The following is a 16,992-nucleotide window of genomic DNA, read 5'->3' on the forward strand; positions in this document are numbered from 1 at the left end:
AGCGGTTCGCAGCCGAGTGCGAAGCGGCCGGGATGAAAATCAGTGCCTCCAAATCCGAGACCATGGTCTTGAACCGGAAAAGGGTAGAGTGCCTTCTCCGGGTTGGGGAGGATGTGCTGCCCCTAGTGGAGGAGTTCAAGTATCTTGGGGTCTTGTTCACGAATGAGGGGAAGATGGAGCGGGAGATCGACAGGCGGATTGGTGCAGCGTCTGCTGTGAAGCGGGCGCTGTACCGATCCGTTGTGGTGAAGAGAGAGCTGAGCCAAAAGGCCAAGCTCTCGATTTACCGGTCGATCTACGTTCCTACCCTCATCTATGGTCACGAGCTTTGGGTCGTGACCGAAAGAACGAGATCCCGGATCCAAGCGGCTGAAAGGAGTTTTCTCCGTAGTGTGTCTGGGCTCTCCCTTAGAGATAGGGTGAGGAGCTCAGTCATCCGGGGAGGACTCAGAGTAGAGCCGCTGCTCCTCCACGTCCAGAGGAGCCAGGTGAGGTGGCTCGGGCATCTGGTCAGGATGCCTCCTGGACGCCTCCCTGGAGAGGTGTTCCGGGCACGTCCCACCGGGAGGAGGCCCAGGGGAAGACCCAGGACACGCTGGAGGGACTATGTCTCTCTGCTGGGAACGCCTTGGGATTCCTCCTGAGGAGCTGGCCCCAGTGGCTGGAGAGAGGGACGTCTGGACCTCCCTACTGAAGCTGCTACCCCCGCGACCCGACCCCGGATAAGCGGAAGAAGAAGACGGACGGACGAACGGACGGACGGCTGTTATAAACAGACAAACACATCATTTAACAGTGGCTTTTAAAGAGGAAAAGTTGGAGCCATAAATCTAAAATATTCAAGTTATTTGTATGATGGTTTTATTTTTTATTTTTATCATATTAAGTAAGAAGATTTGTTCGGGCCATTTTATTGTGAAGTTTAGTTTTACTTTGAAAGGATTGCTTCCTGTCGAGCCGTATATATAGTCTATATTATAAAAAACTATGGATAGATTATTTAGACACGGAGCAATACAGTTTTATCGTGTAAACTGTGGATGACTTGGAAAAGGAAGAATTTTACATTTTTTATGGATAAAGAATCTTTTTGTTAAAATTCCCACATGTCCTTTACTTCCTGTGTCTAAGGAATGACACTGAAATTTGGATCTCTTGACATAACAAGTGCCTTTTTAAAATAAAGTATAATAATTAAAGGCTACCATTTTGTAGAATATTCTTGTATTTCACTTTTACTTGTCCCCGTGTTCTAGTGGCTCCTGTGGAGGCTCTGACATAAAAGAACAAAGTAAATATGAAATTATTAAAATGCAAAAATTCATGCTGTAGAAAGTGATAGAAACATCTACCATGGACAGTATTTACACATTAATTTGTCTGCTGCTTTTTGCCAGCCCTCTCTCCTGGCTTTAGCAGACTTTGAGGTGTTTTAATTAATGACTCAAATTGGGCATAACCTTCCATTAAAAGCTCGTGTTCTGCTTGGGAGAAAAACTGTGGGCATTCTTTGTTCATGCTGAACAGCCAATAGCAGCGCTGCTGATCATTGTTTCTACTATCGATACATTTCCCCTTTTAAACAAACGCATGAACGCGCAGTTATCTCAGATAACTCAATCCAGCCATACTAATCATAAACAACAGGTGTGTTGGAAGAACCCAATTAGCCGGATCATGATTAGCCGGATGAAATCATCTTGGATGTCTCATTTGAATTCTGATGTTTTAAGCAACGTACGAAGAACGGACCCCAGGTCATAATGAACTCAGAGGGGAATTTACACACAAAGCCTGGACTAAAGAAATAACCACGAATAAACCTGAAATAACTAAGTCAAGCCAACTCATTATTACTACAACACAATGTTAAATACAAAGGCATAAGTAAACATCAAAGTCTTCCCATTTTTTGGTGCTTCTTCAGAGTCAAGCCCCCCCCACCTGAGGGATTCCTCCACTTCCTGGTGCTGCAGCATAAACAGTCCCCACCCCCACAATCACTTCTTTCAATCTCAGCCACATCAATAAATAACTTCAAATAAAACGTAAATGAATTACAATAGCAAACAACTATTTAAACATCACAAACAAGTTAAACTATAATAAATTAGACAACTTTAAGAAAATATAATGAAATAAATACAAACACTGAGTAATGGCTGGAGGAACCTCCACAACTAGAATATAGTCTTAAAGTTAGTTTAGTAAAAATCCAGGTTTTTATCTCCAGGTATATTTCTATGTTCAGCAGCATTTCTGTCCTTCCTGTGTTTACTCAGCAGTAACTTTATTTCCACAGTATTTCATCCTTTCGGTCTTCATTCTCAGCATAAATCAGAAACACTTTGGAGAGCCTTCAGGCCTCTTTGGTGAATCCAGATGTTCTACAGCTGCAGAACATCTTTGCAGACACTAGTTTCTAGTGATGGGTCCGGCAACACCGATGCGTCGGCGCATGTGTCGGTCTCATAGAGCGAAACCCGTGTCGATGTGTGTATTGCTACGGAAAAGTCACGTGACCGATACAGCAACTGTTTCGGTCACGTGACCAATACAGCAGCTGTTTCGAACTGACTGACCCGCCAAACTGTTTCTGTTCCCTCTGAGCTGCACGCGTGTGCATTCGCGCACAGCAGCGCGCACAGCAGAGCTATGCTGCGCAGTAAAGAAAATCCAAGCTGAACTGTAAACAAAATAACGGTTAATAATGGTTAATTTTTAACTATTTTGCAACTCTGGTGTGATGGTGTTGTACCACAGTCTCGCTCTGTGAGCGCCAGGTGCTGATCGGAGCGCACCACTGATGGATGGGTTCTGCAACGCTTTTTTGGTTGGGCGGGTTGCGCTGTGCGTCTTTGTTCTGAGCGTCGTTTCAGAAAAAAACGGCTGATCTACACTGAGTAGAAAGCTGCTGCTCTGAGTAGTTTTTCCTCCCTTTGTCATACTCAGCATGTCCGATTTAAGAACAGATGATATCAGTCAGGTAACTAAACACAGCGCCCGATCAACCATTTGTAAAAAAAAAAAAAAAAAAAAAGCCAGTCCACAAGCATCCTCCTTCACATTATTTATTGACTGCATCTAAAAAAAAATCAAATATATGTTTAATTCAAATGAAAATATAAAATAATACAATGCAACATACAATGATTTAAATTGTATTGTGTATACTTGGTCATCAAATCAGTGTCAGTTAACTCTGTCAACCAGGTTGGCTGTAGGGATTTTTAAGGTCCAGCAGGTGTCAGTATTCAGTGACACAGTATCGGCACAGTATCGGCACAGAGTTGCAATGTGTTGAAACGTTTCATGACGCCTCATCGACCCATCACTACTAGTTTCTTATAGTATACCAAAGTATATGTAACCAGGCTACACACTGTGAAATCGGTGATATAATTAAGGTAACTTTCCTCGGGGTCAGGTTACTCCTGAGTGAACGGCAGCATGAAAGAAGTCCTGATCACTGGAACGCAGATAGCGCCTTTCACCATGGGAACCCAGGAAGTACAGTGTGCATTTCTCGTCAATGGACTTAAAAATTAGAAATGGAGTTAAAAAATGTGAAATATTTACTGATGACTGTGGAGAATATTGAGACACAAAGAAAATGCTGCTGCTGCTGAAAACAGCGACAGTTAGCGGCAGAGAGTTGCTAAACAAGTCAATGCATGAGTTTTAATTGACGCCGTATTAAAGCTGTAATCTCAGACTACACTCATTAAACACATAAAAGGGGGGGGGGTGATTATGTATCTAGGTGCAACCAGACAATAAAAAGGACTTGGCAGCAAATCAATATAAAAACAGTTTACTCAGGTAAGGTGCAGTTATGAATTATTGTGTTTAACCGTAACTACATAAAGCATTAATTGGCTATATTCAACATATGCAATTAATTAAGGGATGGTGGGAGTTACTGAAATAACTGATATGTTCATCTTTGTGTCAGCATTTGGCTCTGTGACACCCATCCATCTAGAAAAGTGGTTGACTGATTTTCTTGTAGGTGTTAACCCTGACGATGACGAGAGACGTTGTGGCAGAGGAAGGTATATGTAGGCAGGTGAACAGGTGAGCTGAGTGACTAATTAGTGGAAACAGGTGGAGGTGATCTAGAACAGGGTGGTGGCTGGAGGCAGACGGAGCTGATTGGATAATAGCTGGTCGCTGAGAGGCAACAGGCTACATGAGAAAAGCCCAAAGGCAAAAATAAACAAAAAGCCAAATTATGACAAAGAAACATGTCAATGAAGTGGTTCGCTTGTCTGGGGTAAACGTGTAATTTAAAAGTCAGTCTTCAGCTGTGGATGGTCCACTAAGTCTTGTGGAGACTTCTGTCCAAAAACTCCTGCATGCAGTTTTAGTCCTAATACCACACAGCAGTTTGTACAGTGGGTGGTCCAAAGTGTGACCCTGATTTTGTACAATGGCACCAGTGGTTTGATGCAGATAAAGACCTTTTTCCTTTTAAATAGGGCCAAATTTTCCAGACAAGATAAAATCTTACAATGGAAAATGTCAGTAACAACATAAAGTTTATGTCTTTTAACAACCATATTTGGTTACAGTCTCTTTAATTTCATTGTAAATAGCACCACACATGTAATCAATGACAATTTTTTTGTCGCGTGTTAATCGTGCGTCAAAACACACACACTGTTAGGACTGTGTGTTTTTACCCTCGGTGCTTTCCGTAGTTCCAAGAATGCCAGAGACTGGAGCTAAACAGAGCCGCGCTCACTGCTGCCAAGTCCGCTTATTTCATGCGACTTTGGGTTTCTTTTTTCTGAAGTTGTTGTAAATTTCATTTGCAGTTTTTTGGGCTTGTTTGTGAAAGTGAAATGGCTTCTTTGGGCTCTAAACTATGTGGCGCTGCTGCACTACAGACACAGTGAGGATAAGCAGCTGAAATATCCTCCGCCTCATCACGCGCTGCAGCGCATCCTGCCGCCATATTGGCCAGGTCTTTTCTCCTCTAGACTGACAAAGGAGCGAGGGAGTAAAGGCAGAGGAGCAGCTCTGCCGTATTTTCTGCAGGTTACGCTGCAATAACCGCTGATACCTGCTGAAAGTAGATTAAATGGTGCAGATCACCATTTGGAGCAGACATTGGTTCTGAAGATGAGTTTTTACACGCTGATAACATTGCAGAAACCCAACCCATAAACTTTAATGCTTATTAATTAGTTGTCTCTGTATTTGACAAACTAAGGCTGAATGACGCTGCCAGATGAAGAACCTGGAGTTACAGCGTCAGCACATGAAGCTGTGCTAACGGTTCTCCTTCAAGGCTATTAAGCTCCTGGCCAGATGGAAGCAAAGTTTAAGACTCTGGAATGACCTGGAAATTAAAAACCTTTTCCACGCTTTAAACTGTATGAATGTAGATATAAACAGCATGCAAAGATATACAAAGAAATTATTGTTGTTGGTGTGAAAGATCAGGATCAGATGTGTGAGAGTGAAAAAATTAATAAAACTCGTGACTTTATTGAAATGTAAAATTAGTATTACTTTATATGTATATGCATAATACCTTGTCTATCTTTGTTTAAGTTTTTATTTATTTACACATTTGTTTACCCTAACCCAAACATCAGGACGTTATGATTAATGATTTTAACCATTATTGGCCAGGTTAACATTCTATGGCACCATGATGTTTTCATTCCAATTCTGAAAAGTGCTTAAAATATTTTTTGTACAAGGATGTTTTTACTAGTGTCATTTATTGCAAAATAGTAGACTAAAGTGTCCAAACAGGCTTTTACACTTTCAGAAATAAAAGGATAAAATATCATACATGAATGTTGATATTTTCCTTAAAAATGTTTGTTGGTTTACTTGAACATAGATGGCTGTGGTGTTGCTTTGTTGTGGCTGTAGCCGCTCAGGGTTAGGGTTATTTTCCTATTTCATGGCAAATGTATGGCAGAAAGTGACTGTTTTTGTGATTTTTGCCATGGAGCAATAAATAAATGTGAAATGTGAGAACCCTTCCCAGGTTGATGGCCAGCAGCAGTTGCTGCTCTGAGGTCGTTGCTCATGTCTTTCTGGCATCGTGTTGAAACACAGCGAGTTGCTGAAGAGCAGCAGAAACTGCTCTTGGGGATGAGGACGGTCGGTGCTCCTGATCAGCAGCTCCAGATCAGCAGCTCCTGATCAGCAGCTCCTGATCAGCAGCTCCTGATCAGCAGCTCCTGATCAGCAGCTCCTGATCAGCAGCTCCAGATCAGCAGCTCCTGATCAGCAGCTCCTGATCAGCAGCTCCTGATCAGCAGCTCCTGATCAGCAGCTCCTGATCAGCAGCTCCAGATCAGCAGCTCCTGATCAGCAGCTCCTGATCAGCAGCTCCTGATCAGCAGCTCCAGATCAGCAGCTCCTGATCAGCAGCTCCTGGAAACACTTTGACTCATAAATCCTGTGGAAGCTGCTTACTTCACAGCTCTTTCATGTTCAGTTAAAAACATTGTGAATTTTGTTTCTGTTCACTTCAGGTTCTATTCTCAGAAATCTGGACTCTAGAGAAGACGATGATGCTCTGGCGCTGAAAGAAGATGAACTTCAGTGATTTTCCACTCACTGCATAAAATGACTCATGACCAAAATAATTCACAACACTGACCTGTCCTAAAAAGATGATCATTTGTAAAGAGACTTCCACCTTTTGTCTGATCACTCAGCAGAACTGAGAGGGGAAACTAAGCGGAACCTGTAAGCAGAGAGAACCTTCATCCACTAGCAGGCTGTGTAACCGTTATCAGAGCAGACTCCAGAACCGGCCCTTCCATCCAAACATGCTGTCGTCTCTCCTCTCTGTGGCGCCTCAGTAACTCAGCCACACATAAACCATGTCTTGCTGTGACCTCCCAGCATCAGACAGCTGCTGAAGTCAGAAGGTAGACTTCAGCAGATCCTCGTCTAGCTGCTGTCAGGAACTGGACCCAAACATGACAAACCTTCACTGCTACACGTGGCTAATTACTCACACATGCTTGATTTTCTGAGATAATCTGGACCACTGGTCCTGTTCTGCTGCAGAATTCAGATCAAACCAAGGCCTCCATCTTTGTCTCTACAAAACCCCCATCATCATTTCTGATGACTCTTACGCTTATTTTGGCTTCCAGCACTAATAAAATAATCTTTCATTGTTTACTAAAACAGCCTTTCCCCTGCATAATGTCTCTAAACCCAGATTATAATTATATCGTTAACGAAAACTCCTCAAATCGCTCACGTTTTATATCTTTAATGGTTATTTAGTTCTTGTCTGTTGATGGACAGATTTTCTGGTCATACTGACCGCTTAACATATTTATACTTTATTTAACATATTTATACACCAATATTTATACACTTGTAGGCAACTTAGGGTTAAGTGCCTTGCCCAGGGGCACATCAACCCTAAGTTGCAGGATGTTTGGATATATTCCTTATAAAATATATCCCATCTTTCCTTCCTAATCTAATCTAACCTAAACTACGGTGTTTCCACAGTTCCCCATCCTTGATATTTGATCGTTTTTTTCACTTTTAATTTGTAATTTTTTTATTAACAAGATTTATTAATATTCAATATTTTAATGAGATGACATGTTGTGAATTGCCGCTATATAAGGCAAGGCACATTTATCTGTGTACTGTAGCACATTTCATCACAAGGACAACGCAAAGTTCTTTACATGATAAAAACATAGGAAAATAAAAAGAATAAAAGCAAGTTGGAATAAATGTATAAAAAACAAAGGAAAATGGAAACTAAAAGCAAATATTAACAGTTGGACTGCAAACTTAAACTAATGATGTTTCATTAAAATAGTTTAACTAGAACAGTTAAAATCCTAAACAAATGAGTTTTTAATTTTGATTTAAAGGAACTCAGGCTTTCAGCACTTTTCCAGTTTTCTGGGAGTTTGTTCCAGATCAGTGGAGCATAGGAACTAAATGCTGCTTCTCCATGTCTGGTTCTGGTTCTGGTTCTGGTTCTGCAGAGCAGGCTGGAGCCAGAAGACCTGTTCTCTACGTTCTTAGTCTTAGTGGAAGGACTTCAGAACCGGGTCCATGTTCTCTACGTTCTTAGTCTTAGTGAGGACTTCAGAACCAGGTCCATGTTCTCTACGTTCTTAGTCTTAGTGAGGACTTCAGAACCGGGTCCATGTTCTCTACGTTCTTAGTCTTAGTGGAAGGACTTCAGAACCGGGTCCATGTTCTCTACGTTCTTAGTCTTAGTGGAAGGACTTCAGAACCGGGTCCATGTTCTCTACGTTCTTAGTCTTAGTGGAAGGACTTCAGAACCGGGTCCATGTTCTCTACGTTCTTAGTCTTAGTGAGGACTTCAGAACCGGGTCCATGTTCTCTACGTTCTTAGTCTTAGTGAGGACTTCAGAACCGGGTCCATGTTCTCTACGTTCTTAGTCTTAGTGGAAGGAATTCAGAACCGGGTCCATGTTCTCTACGTTCTTAGTCTTAGTGGAAGGACTTCAGAACCGGGTCCATGTTCTCTATGTTCTTAGTCTTAGTGGAAGGACTTCAGAACCGGGTCCATGTTCTCTACGTTCTTAGTCTTAGTGAGGACTTCAGAACCGGGTCCATGTTCTCTACGTTCTTAGTCTTAGTGGAAGGACTTCAGAACCGGGTCCATGTTCTCTACGTTCTTAGTCTTAGTGGAAGGACTTCAGAACCGGGTCCATGTTCTCTACGTTCTTAGTCTTAGTGAGGACTTCAGAACCGGGTCCATGTTCTCTACGTTCTTAGTCTTAGTGAGGACTTCAGAACCGGGTCCATGTTCTCTACGTTCTTAGTCTTAGTGAGGACTTCAGAACCGGGTCCATGTTCTCTACGTTCTTAGTCTTAGTGAGGACTTCAGAACCGGGTCCATGTTCTCTACGTTCTTAGTCTTAGTGGAAGGACTTCAGAACCGGGTCCATGTTCTCTACAATATTTAGAAAGAAAGAGCCTCAGACAAAAATGTTTTATTGGTGCTTGTTTTCATGACTTCTGTAGTTTGATGACAGTTTTAGATTCATACTTCATATCAGTGCAAATGACAGTTTTATTAGTAAAATATTGGCAGATATGATCAGCAGGTTAGCATACAGCAGCATAAAGCCATATGTAGTAACTTATTTTATTATCTATGGTTGATATTCTCTAAATGTACTTCCTTTGAGAGAAGTCAGTCTGCATCATATTCTCTATCGCTTCATCATTGCTGACGTTTTCTCTGATTTCCTTCTGTTTCTTGTCAGATATGAACTAATCTCATGTTCTCATGTATCTCACGTCTAGAAAATAAACCGTCCCGCTAGCTAGCATGCACAGAGCAAACGGAGCTAAGGGGTTTATAGCATCTACCTGCTGCATCAGGTGTGCTGGAGCAGGGACCAATCCAGTAAATGCACCTGCAGGCTGGAGTTATAGAGCAGGTGTGGATCTACCTGAGAAGTTCCCAGTTCCACCGCCCATCTAAACATTCATTGTTCTAAACGTTCAATGCTCTAAACAAAGATAAGGTTTTCTACACATTTAGATTTCTAAACAAAGTTCCAGTGTTTTAAACATCTAGTGTTCCAAACATAAACCTGAAGTTCTCCTAAATCTTTCTCTTTACAGAACCCTGAAGAACACAAATCAAATGTTGGTGTAGGAAATGTCTTTCCACCACATTCTGAATGAAACTGGCTCAGTGTGTCAGCCAGCATTAACCTGACTTTAGATCACCTCAGTCACTCACTGTCAGAGTCTCTGGTTCTGGTTCTGGTTCTGGTTTTGGTTCCGGTTCAAGGCCTCCTGACCTCCCCTAAAAACTGACACCAAGTCTTTAACACTGCCAGATGAACGAGGCTTCTCCTCTTCCTCCTGTTTCTTAGTCCTGGCTTTCCTTGGGTTGGTGTTGAGACTCTTGGAGCGCAGTGCTGGGTACATCCGGTCCTTCACCACCAGTAGCTCCTCCTCCTCCTCTTCCTCATCCTGATCGCCCTTCAGTTCCTGACCTGGCAGCTTGGACCCCTCCTTTTCACCTCCATCCTTTTCCTTCATGGCCTGGGGGCCCGTCAGACTGTGCAGCCCCTCCTGCTGGGTGGGGCTGCAGACATCGGTGCTGATGGACATCCTGCTGTCCAGAGTTGGAGACGAGAAAAGCTGCGATACTTTGCCCTTCTCCAGGGGAAAGGACGACACTGCCTCCAGTCGACTCTTCTGGGATGATTTGTTGAAGTCGGCTTCCTTCAGGCCAGCAGCTGGCAGAGTGGAGGAGGTGCTGGAGTCACAGGGGGAGATCAGGATGTCAACGTTGGACAGAGACTGAGTCCTGTCCCTCAGACCTCCGACTTCAAGAGTAGAAACAAGATCCTTGATGTCCCCTGCAAACACCAACAGAAAACTCAGAGACAATCTTCATTTGCACCAATTCTTCCAGTGAAAACTCGACACGTCGGGTTTTGATTGAATTCAATTCAGTTTGTACTTATTACCACAATTCACATTAAATGTCATCTTATGTTTAATTCATATCAGGAAATCTAATTATCAATTTGATCTTCCAGAAAGATTTTAATTGAGTTTTAATCCTAGTTATGATGGAGTCAACTTTAGTTTATGATGGTAGAAATATATCTAAGGAACCCAAGTTTATGACAAGTTACTGAATTTGCAGCAATCCCTCATCCTGAGCATCTGTTTGACAACAGAGAAAAGAAATGAACTTTCCACATAACACAGCACAGCATTTTGGATCAGCTGAAGGCTTTGAACTGCATTTTGTGGACTTCCTGATAGTAAAGAATTACAATAGTCCAGCCTTGAAGTAACAAATGCATGGACTAGTTTTTCAGCATCACTCCTGGACAGAATGTTTCTAATTTTGGCGATATTCCTGAGGTGAAAAAAGGAAACTCTGGAAACCTGTTTAATATGGGATTTAAATGACATGTCTTGGTCAAAAATAACACCAAGATTTTTTACTTTATTACCAGAGGCCAAGTTAATGCCACCCAGATTAAGTGATTGGTTAAGAAGTTTATTTTTTGAAGACTCTGGTCCAAAGATTACAACTTCTTTCTTGTCAGAATTTAAATGCAGGAAATTTAAAGTCATCAAGACATGACTGCAGTCGAAGTAACTGATTGGATTCATCAGGATTTATGGATAAATATAGCTGAGTGTCATCAGCATAACAGTGGAAATTAATCCCATGCTGTCTGATAATTTTGCCAAATCAAAGCATTCATATTCACATTTAAGCATTTTTAATGACTGAGTGATTTATTTATTGGACTGTGTTTCTATTTGATAGCGAGGAGTTGCTGTGAATAACATTTTACTAAAGACGTGATGCTGCGACTGCAGATGAAAGATTTAATAAAATGACTCCCAGAGACGAAAGCTGCCTCCTCACGCTCATGAAGAAATTTCACTCAGGACTTTTAATGGGATCCCAGCCTTTGCTGCCGATCAGACAGAACCACCGTGAGAGCGGTTCCAGCATGACAAACTGGCTGGAGTGATGGACGGTATGCTGAAAGTGTGAAGCTGCCCCCCCCCAGCATGCGCTAACGGACAACAATAACGGCGGACTCTGGAGGTGCAGCTGGGTCTCAGGTCAGGAGATGAAAACTGAGAACATGTGGAACCTGCTAATGGTCTGGGCTCCTTGCAGGGCACTGGAATTGCCCACTTCTGATTTCAGATAACAGCCTGGAGAGATATGGTGAGACATGAAGAATGCTGCAGAGGACCACCAGACAGATTAACCCAAAACCTCAGATTCAACACTAGACCACATCTTCTGCCTGTTGGTTATAAATACGTCAATTAAAAGAGGAAATGGGTTCAAGCTGCTTCACCTGATTTAGTCTCTTTTCTGTCTGGACTTAGATGGCTTCTCTTGTCCTCCAGATCTCCAGTTGTTCTGTCATCAAGGTCCAGCTGGTAGCGGTACAGGCTGTGTCCATCAGCGCTGTTGATGCTGCCGTGCCGTAGCAGAGCGGCCGGTCCACACACAGACGACGCTCTGGAGCACGGACGCACCAGCTCAGCTCCATCCACGCCAGCCAGCTTCTCCAGGGCGTTCATCATGCGGCTGGAGAAGTCCTCCAGCTGAGCCAGGCGGAGGTCCACCGTCTGCAGGGAGGCCTTCATGGAGTGCTCCCTCTCATTGACCTCTTCCAGGCGCATGGACATATTCTCCACCCTGAGCAAAGACCAGAGAGCTTCAGAATAACTGAGAAGTTTCAGATGTTGGTGAGGGCTGCAGACCTGAGCTCAGAGCAGAGCAACCTGAGCAGAATCTAAGCACATCTATGCAGCACCTGGACATGCTAACCCTAACTTTCTGCTCTCCTACAGACCCCCCCCCCCCAAAAAAAAAAGTGGATTTAGCATGAAATGATCCCATTTAAAGTGGATTGTAGAGCTCCCTGGGAAAATCTGTCATGATCCACCTGTGGTCTGTGGTGAGGAGGCATAAAAGTGTCCCTAAAGAAATGGTGTGTGGTCTGATGTGTGGGATAGCTGGGAGGACAAGATCCTGTAAGGATGCTGATGAACAACAGATATCATTAGGTTCTGTGAGGAAAAGGTGTTTAAACCTGACTTCCTAACAAGTCCTGGGTTACAAGACATCTGAAAACTTGCTTTCTGCTCTGGTGACACAGATCTGCTGATTGAGAAAAGGAGACAGGTGAGAGGCTAAAATAGATTTTAAAAAGCAGACAGGGCTCATTGCTCACAGGCCTAAGGCAGGCTTAGCAGGGACTGAATGTTCTGATGGAGGTCCTGGTGATGCTGACTCTGTGAACGCCGCTGCAACACTTGATGAGCCTCAGAGGTTTTGTAGGAGTCTTGTCTGTAGAGCTTAGTTCTGCTTTTAACTCGAGGAAAACTCGCATTCTCTCAAAGAACCTTTGTTGATCTTATTATCAACTCAGGCCTGATTCTTCAGGTCAGGATGAGGGATCCCGTCGTCAGGGAGTCGCCGGTGGTGGAAACATCTGTGATGTCTCCAGTATCACACTGGATGCCCCCAAAGCTGCGTTATTTAACCTCAGTTATTTTCCTGTTTCACAAACTAATTTAAGAATAAAGAGCAAAGCTGTTTATTCTAAAGCTGTCCTGGGGTTTCCCTCGTTTTGCTGGGGGACTTCAACGCTCACGTGGGCAATGACAGTGGGACCTGGAGGGGCGTGGTTGGGAGGAACGGCCCACCTGATCTGAACTCGAGTGGTGTTTTGTTGTTGGACTTCTGTGCTCGTCATGGATTGTCCATCACAAACACCATGTTCAAGCATAAGGGTGTCCATATGTGCTCTTGGCACCAGGACACCCTAGGTCGCAGTTCAATGATCGACTTTGTTGTCGTTTCATCTGACCTGCGGCTGCATGTCTTGGACACTCGGGTGAAGAGAGGGGCGGAGCTCTCCACCGACCACTACCTGGTGGTGAGTTGGCTCCGATGGCGGGGGAGGAAGCCGGTCAGACCTGGCGGGCCCAAACGCACTGTGAGGGTTTGCTGGGAACGTCTGGCGGAGTCCCCTGTGAGGCGGAGCTTTAACTCCCTCCTCCGGGAGAACTTTAAACACGTTCCGAGGGAGGCGGGGGACATTGAGTCTGAATGGACCATGTTCCACGCCTCTATTGTTGAGGCGGCTAGTCGGAGCTGTGGCCGCAAGGTTGTCGGTGCATGTCGCGGCGGCAACCCTCGAACCCGCTGGTGGACACCAGCGGTGAGGGAAGCCGTCAAGCTGAAGAAGGAGTCCTACCGGGCTTTTTTGGCCTGTGGGACTCCGGAAGCAGCTGATGTGTACCGGCAGTCAAAGCGGCAGGCGGCTCGGCTGGTCGCCGAGGCAAAAACTCGGGCGTGGGAAGAGTTCGGAGAGGCCATGGAGAAAGACTTCCGTACGGCTTCGAAGCGATTCTGGTCCACTATCCGGCGTCTCAGGAGGGGGAAGCAGTGCAGTACCAACACTGTTTACAGTGGGGGTGGTGTGCTGCTGACCTCGACTCGGGACGTCGTGTATCGGTGGGCGGAATACTTCAAAGACCTCCTTAATCCCACCAACACGTCTTCCATTGAGGGAGCAGAGCCTGAGGACTCTGGGTCGGGTTCTCCCATCTCTGGGGCTGAGGTCACCGAGGTTGTTAAAAAGCTCCTCGGTGGCAAGGCCCCGGGGGTGGATGAGATTCGCCCTGAGTACCTTAAGGCTCTGGATGTTGTGGGGCTGTGTTGGTTAACGCGGCTCTGCAGCATCGCGTGGACATCGGGGGCAGTTCCCCTGGATTGGCAAACTGGGGTGGTGGTCCCCCTATTTAAAAAGGGGGACCGGAGGGTGTGTTCCAACTACAGAGGAATCACACTCTTAAGCCTCCCTGGTAAGGTCTATTCAGGGGTTCTGGAAAGGAGGGTCCGTCGGATAGTCGAATCTGGGATTCAGGAAGAGCAGTGTGGTTTTGGTCCTGGCCGTGGAACACTGGACCAGCTCTATACCCTCAGCAGGATTCTTGAGGGGGCATGGGAGTTTACCCAACCAGTCCACATGTGCTTTGTGGATCTGGAGAAGGCATTCGACCGTGTCCCCCGAGGGATCCTGTGGGGGGTACTCCGGGAGTATGGAGTACCGGACCCTTTAATAAGGGATCCAAGCGGCTGAAATGAGTTTTCTCCGTAGTGTGTCTGGGCTCTCCCTTAGAGATAGGGTGAGGAGCTCAGTCATCCGGGGAGGACTCAGAGTAGAGCCGCTGCTCCTCCACGTCCAGAGGAGCCAGTTGAGGTGGCTCGGGCATCTGGTCAGGATGCCTCCTGGACGCCTCCCTGGTGAGGTGTTCCGGGCACGTCCCACCGGGAGGAGGCCCAGGGGAAGACCCAGGACACGCTGGAGGGACTATGTCTCTCTGCTGGGAACGCCTTGGGATTCCTCCTGAGGAGCTGGCCCAAGTGGCTGGAGAGAGGGACGTCTGGGCCTCCCTACTGAAGTTGCTACCCCCGCGACCCGACCCCGGATAAGAGGAAGAAGACGGACGGATGGACGGATGGAGCAAAGCTGTATTTTAGTCGAACGTGCTGATGACATTGCTCTGGTTGGACTTCTAAAGAGACGGTGAAGCTGTTCATCTTATGCAAACGCCCTGGAGACATGACGATGTCGCAGAAAACTACAATATAACCTGACTATAAACATTAAAGCTTTATCTTATCCGCCGTCAGCAACTGATCACTTTTAAGTTTAGTTACTGATGCTTTGGAGTTGAGGTTCCAAAATGCAAAGATTGAGCTTTTTCTTTAATAAAACCATCAGGTCAGATGTACATATAAGGTTAAGGAGGGTTTCATCCTGACCTCTCTGATGTGACTCTGATTCGCTCGTTGTTGGAGGACTGCTTCTCGTCTTCCTTCTCCCTGAAGTATTCTTCCACACATTGCTCCTCAAACTCGTACAGACTCTTTATCTCATCTGCATTAAGCACCAGCTCTGAGAAAAAAAAGAAATGTTTCAAGTCAAATCATAAAAAATGGAATGTTTTTTTTTTAATAAATTGATGCTAGATATAAATACGCTGAGCGTCTGTTTTCAGGCCAACCAGTTGGACAAACTGTGGTCAGACTGCTGCAGAGAATTTATCCATCTTTCTACAAACTCACATGCATAAAACTTCTGGCTTCTGCAGATAACCCCCCCCCCCCAACTAATATCCATAAAATATTGACTCCCCGACATTCTAATGTACAAACCATTACTTCAAATCCTTTTATGCATTACTAGTTCTCTGTTACGTTGAATCAGGAACAACAACCTGTAGCCACAGTTTATCCAGTTTTTTTCTACAAATCTACATGATTAAATAATCAAATTTCCTCAGACATGAAGACTAAACAGTGGAGTTCAACACAGGATGCTCTCAGGTTTCATCCTTCAAACCCCATCAGCCTCTCGTCCCTGAAGAAGGTCAACACCAACAAGGTTCCACAGGTTCCACAGGTTCTGATCCGATGGAGGATTATTCACACTGTGTCTGACATGCTGCTGGCTATTTGCACACTTTTACTTTCTCAGAGAGTGTTTGTCAGGTACATTTATCTCTTTGTCTTGAGCATCAATCAGTGTTGCACCGATGACATTTTTTGGCCCGATACCGTCTGTTTGAAACTGATGTGTGTTATATGAAGAACTGCATGTTAGGGCAGTAGAACTTTTTATTGCCTGCCCGGAATGGGTGACAATAGTTGAATAAACTTTTGGCTCTCAAATGTGCAAAATAGTGCAACTTTCATGAACTTCTATAACACGCATAAAACTAGTCAGGAGAGGGGAGGCTGCGTTCAGGTGACATCCAAACATCAAAATGGTGTCAGTGCCTTATTGTTGGTACTTGCCAATGGCGATAGCAACATTTTAGTTCTGGATCGGATCCCCGCCCCATACTGGTATCGCTATCGGTGCAACACTAGCATCAATCAACAGTAATATTAATCATCTGATTGTCTTTTTAGTTGAAACATGAGTCTTATTAGACGCCAAAGACAATTTGCACGCTTTAATTAATCTGCTCAGAAAATGTTGTTGGTGCATTCAACTAATTGGAAAAAGAAAAGCTTGAAAACATGGTCTTGTGTCTGTGATATGTGTGATCTGTGAATTCTGAGCTGGGGCCTAATTGTGTTACCAAAATATGGTAACATAAGAACAATAAAGGTTCTTGATAAACTGGTGTGGTTTGTGTTTCTTACGAAGTCGCCTCTCGCGGTCGTCTCGTTCCCCTTCTGGCTTTCTTATGCAGTTGCAGCAAAGCCTCTTGAGCAGGATGTAGATGTGGGGGAAGATGATCAGGGGGGGAGGTAAAATGGGACGATCGTGGAAGGTCATGATCAGCTGATACCGCTGAAACTTCCACACCTGGTTGGAGATGGACTTGACCTCAAAGAAGGTGTTGCTGTGGGAGATAAAGAGGAAGAGTTCCTGCAGTGAAGCCACAGTTGAATGTAAAATCACT

The 16,992-nt window shown here is 44.5% G+C and overlaps 1 protein-coding gene across 3 annotated transcripts in view; it reads right to left on the bottom strand.

Moving 5' to 3' along the window:
* Positions 1–8,920: 8,920 nt before the first annotated feature.
* LOC105919505 (transient receptor potential cation channel subfamily M member 1) overlaps positions 8,921–16,992 on the bottom strand; it is a 42,230-nt gene continuing 34,158 nt past the window's right edge. For 2 of the 3 annotated variants that reach the window (XM_036135749.1, XM_036135748.1), the window contains exons 25-28: positions 16,730–16,932; positions 15,341–15,473; positions 11,853–12,199; positions 8,922–10,370 (exon numbers count right to left, since the gene is read on the bottom strand). In XM_036135749.1, the coding sequence (XP_035991642.1) occupies positions 9,745–10,370; positions 11,853–12,199; positions 15,341–15,473; positions 16,730–16,932 (1,309 nt within the window). In that variant the 3' untranslated portion in view covers positions 8,922–9,744. Of the gene's footprint in view, positions 10,371–11,852; positions 12,200–15,340; positions 15,474–16,729; positions 16,933–16,992 lie in introns of all 3 variants that reach the window. The other variant, XM_036135747.1, reaches the window with a different exon arrangement.

Source organism: Fundulus heteroclitus, chromosome 4 (genome assembly GCF_011125445.2).
Source record: "Fundulus heteroclitus isolate FHET01 chromosome 4, MU-UCD_Fhet_4.1, whole genome shotgun sequence".
Classification (NCBI taxonomy): Eukaryota; Metazoa; Chordata; class Actinopteri; order Cyprinodontiformes; family Fundulidae; genus Fundulus; species Fundulus heteroclitus.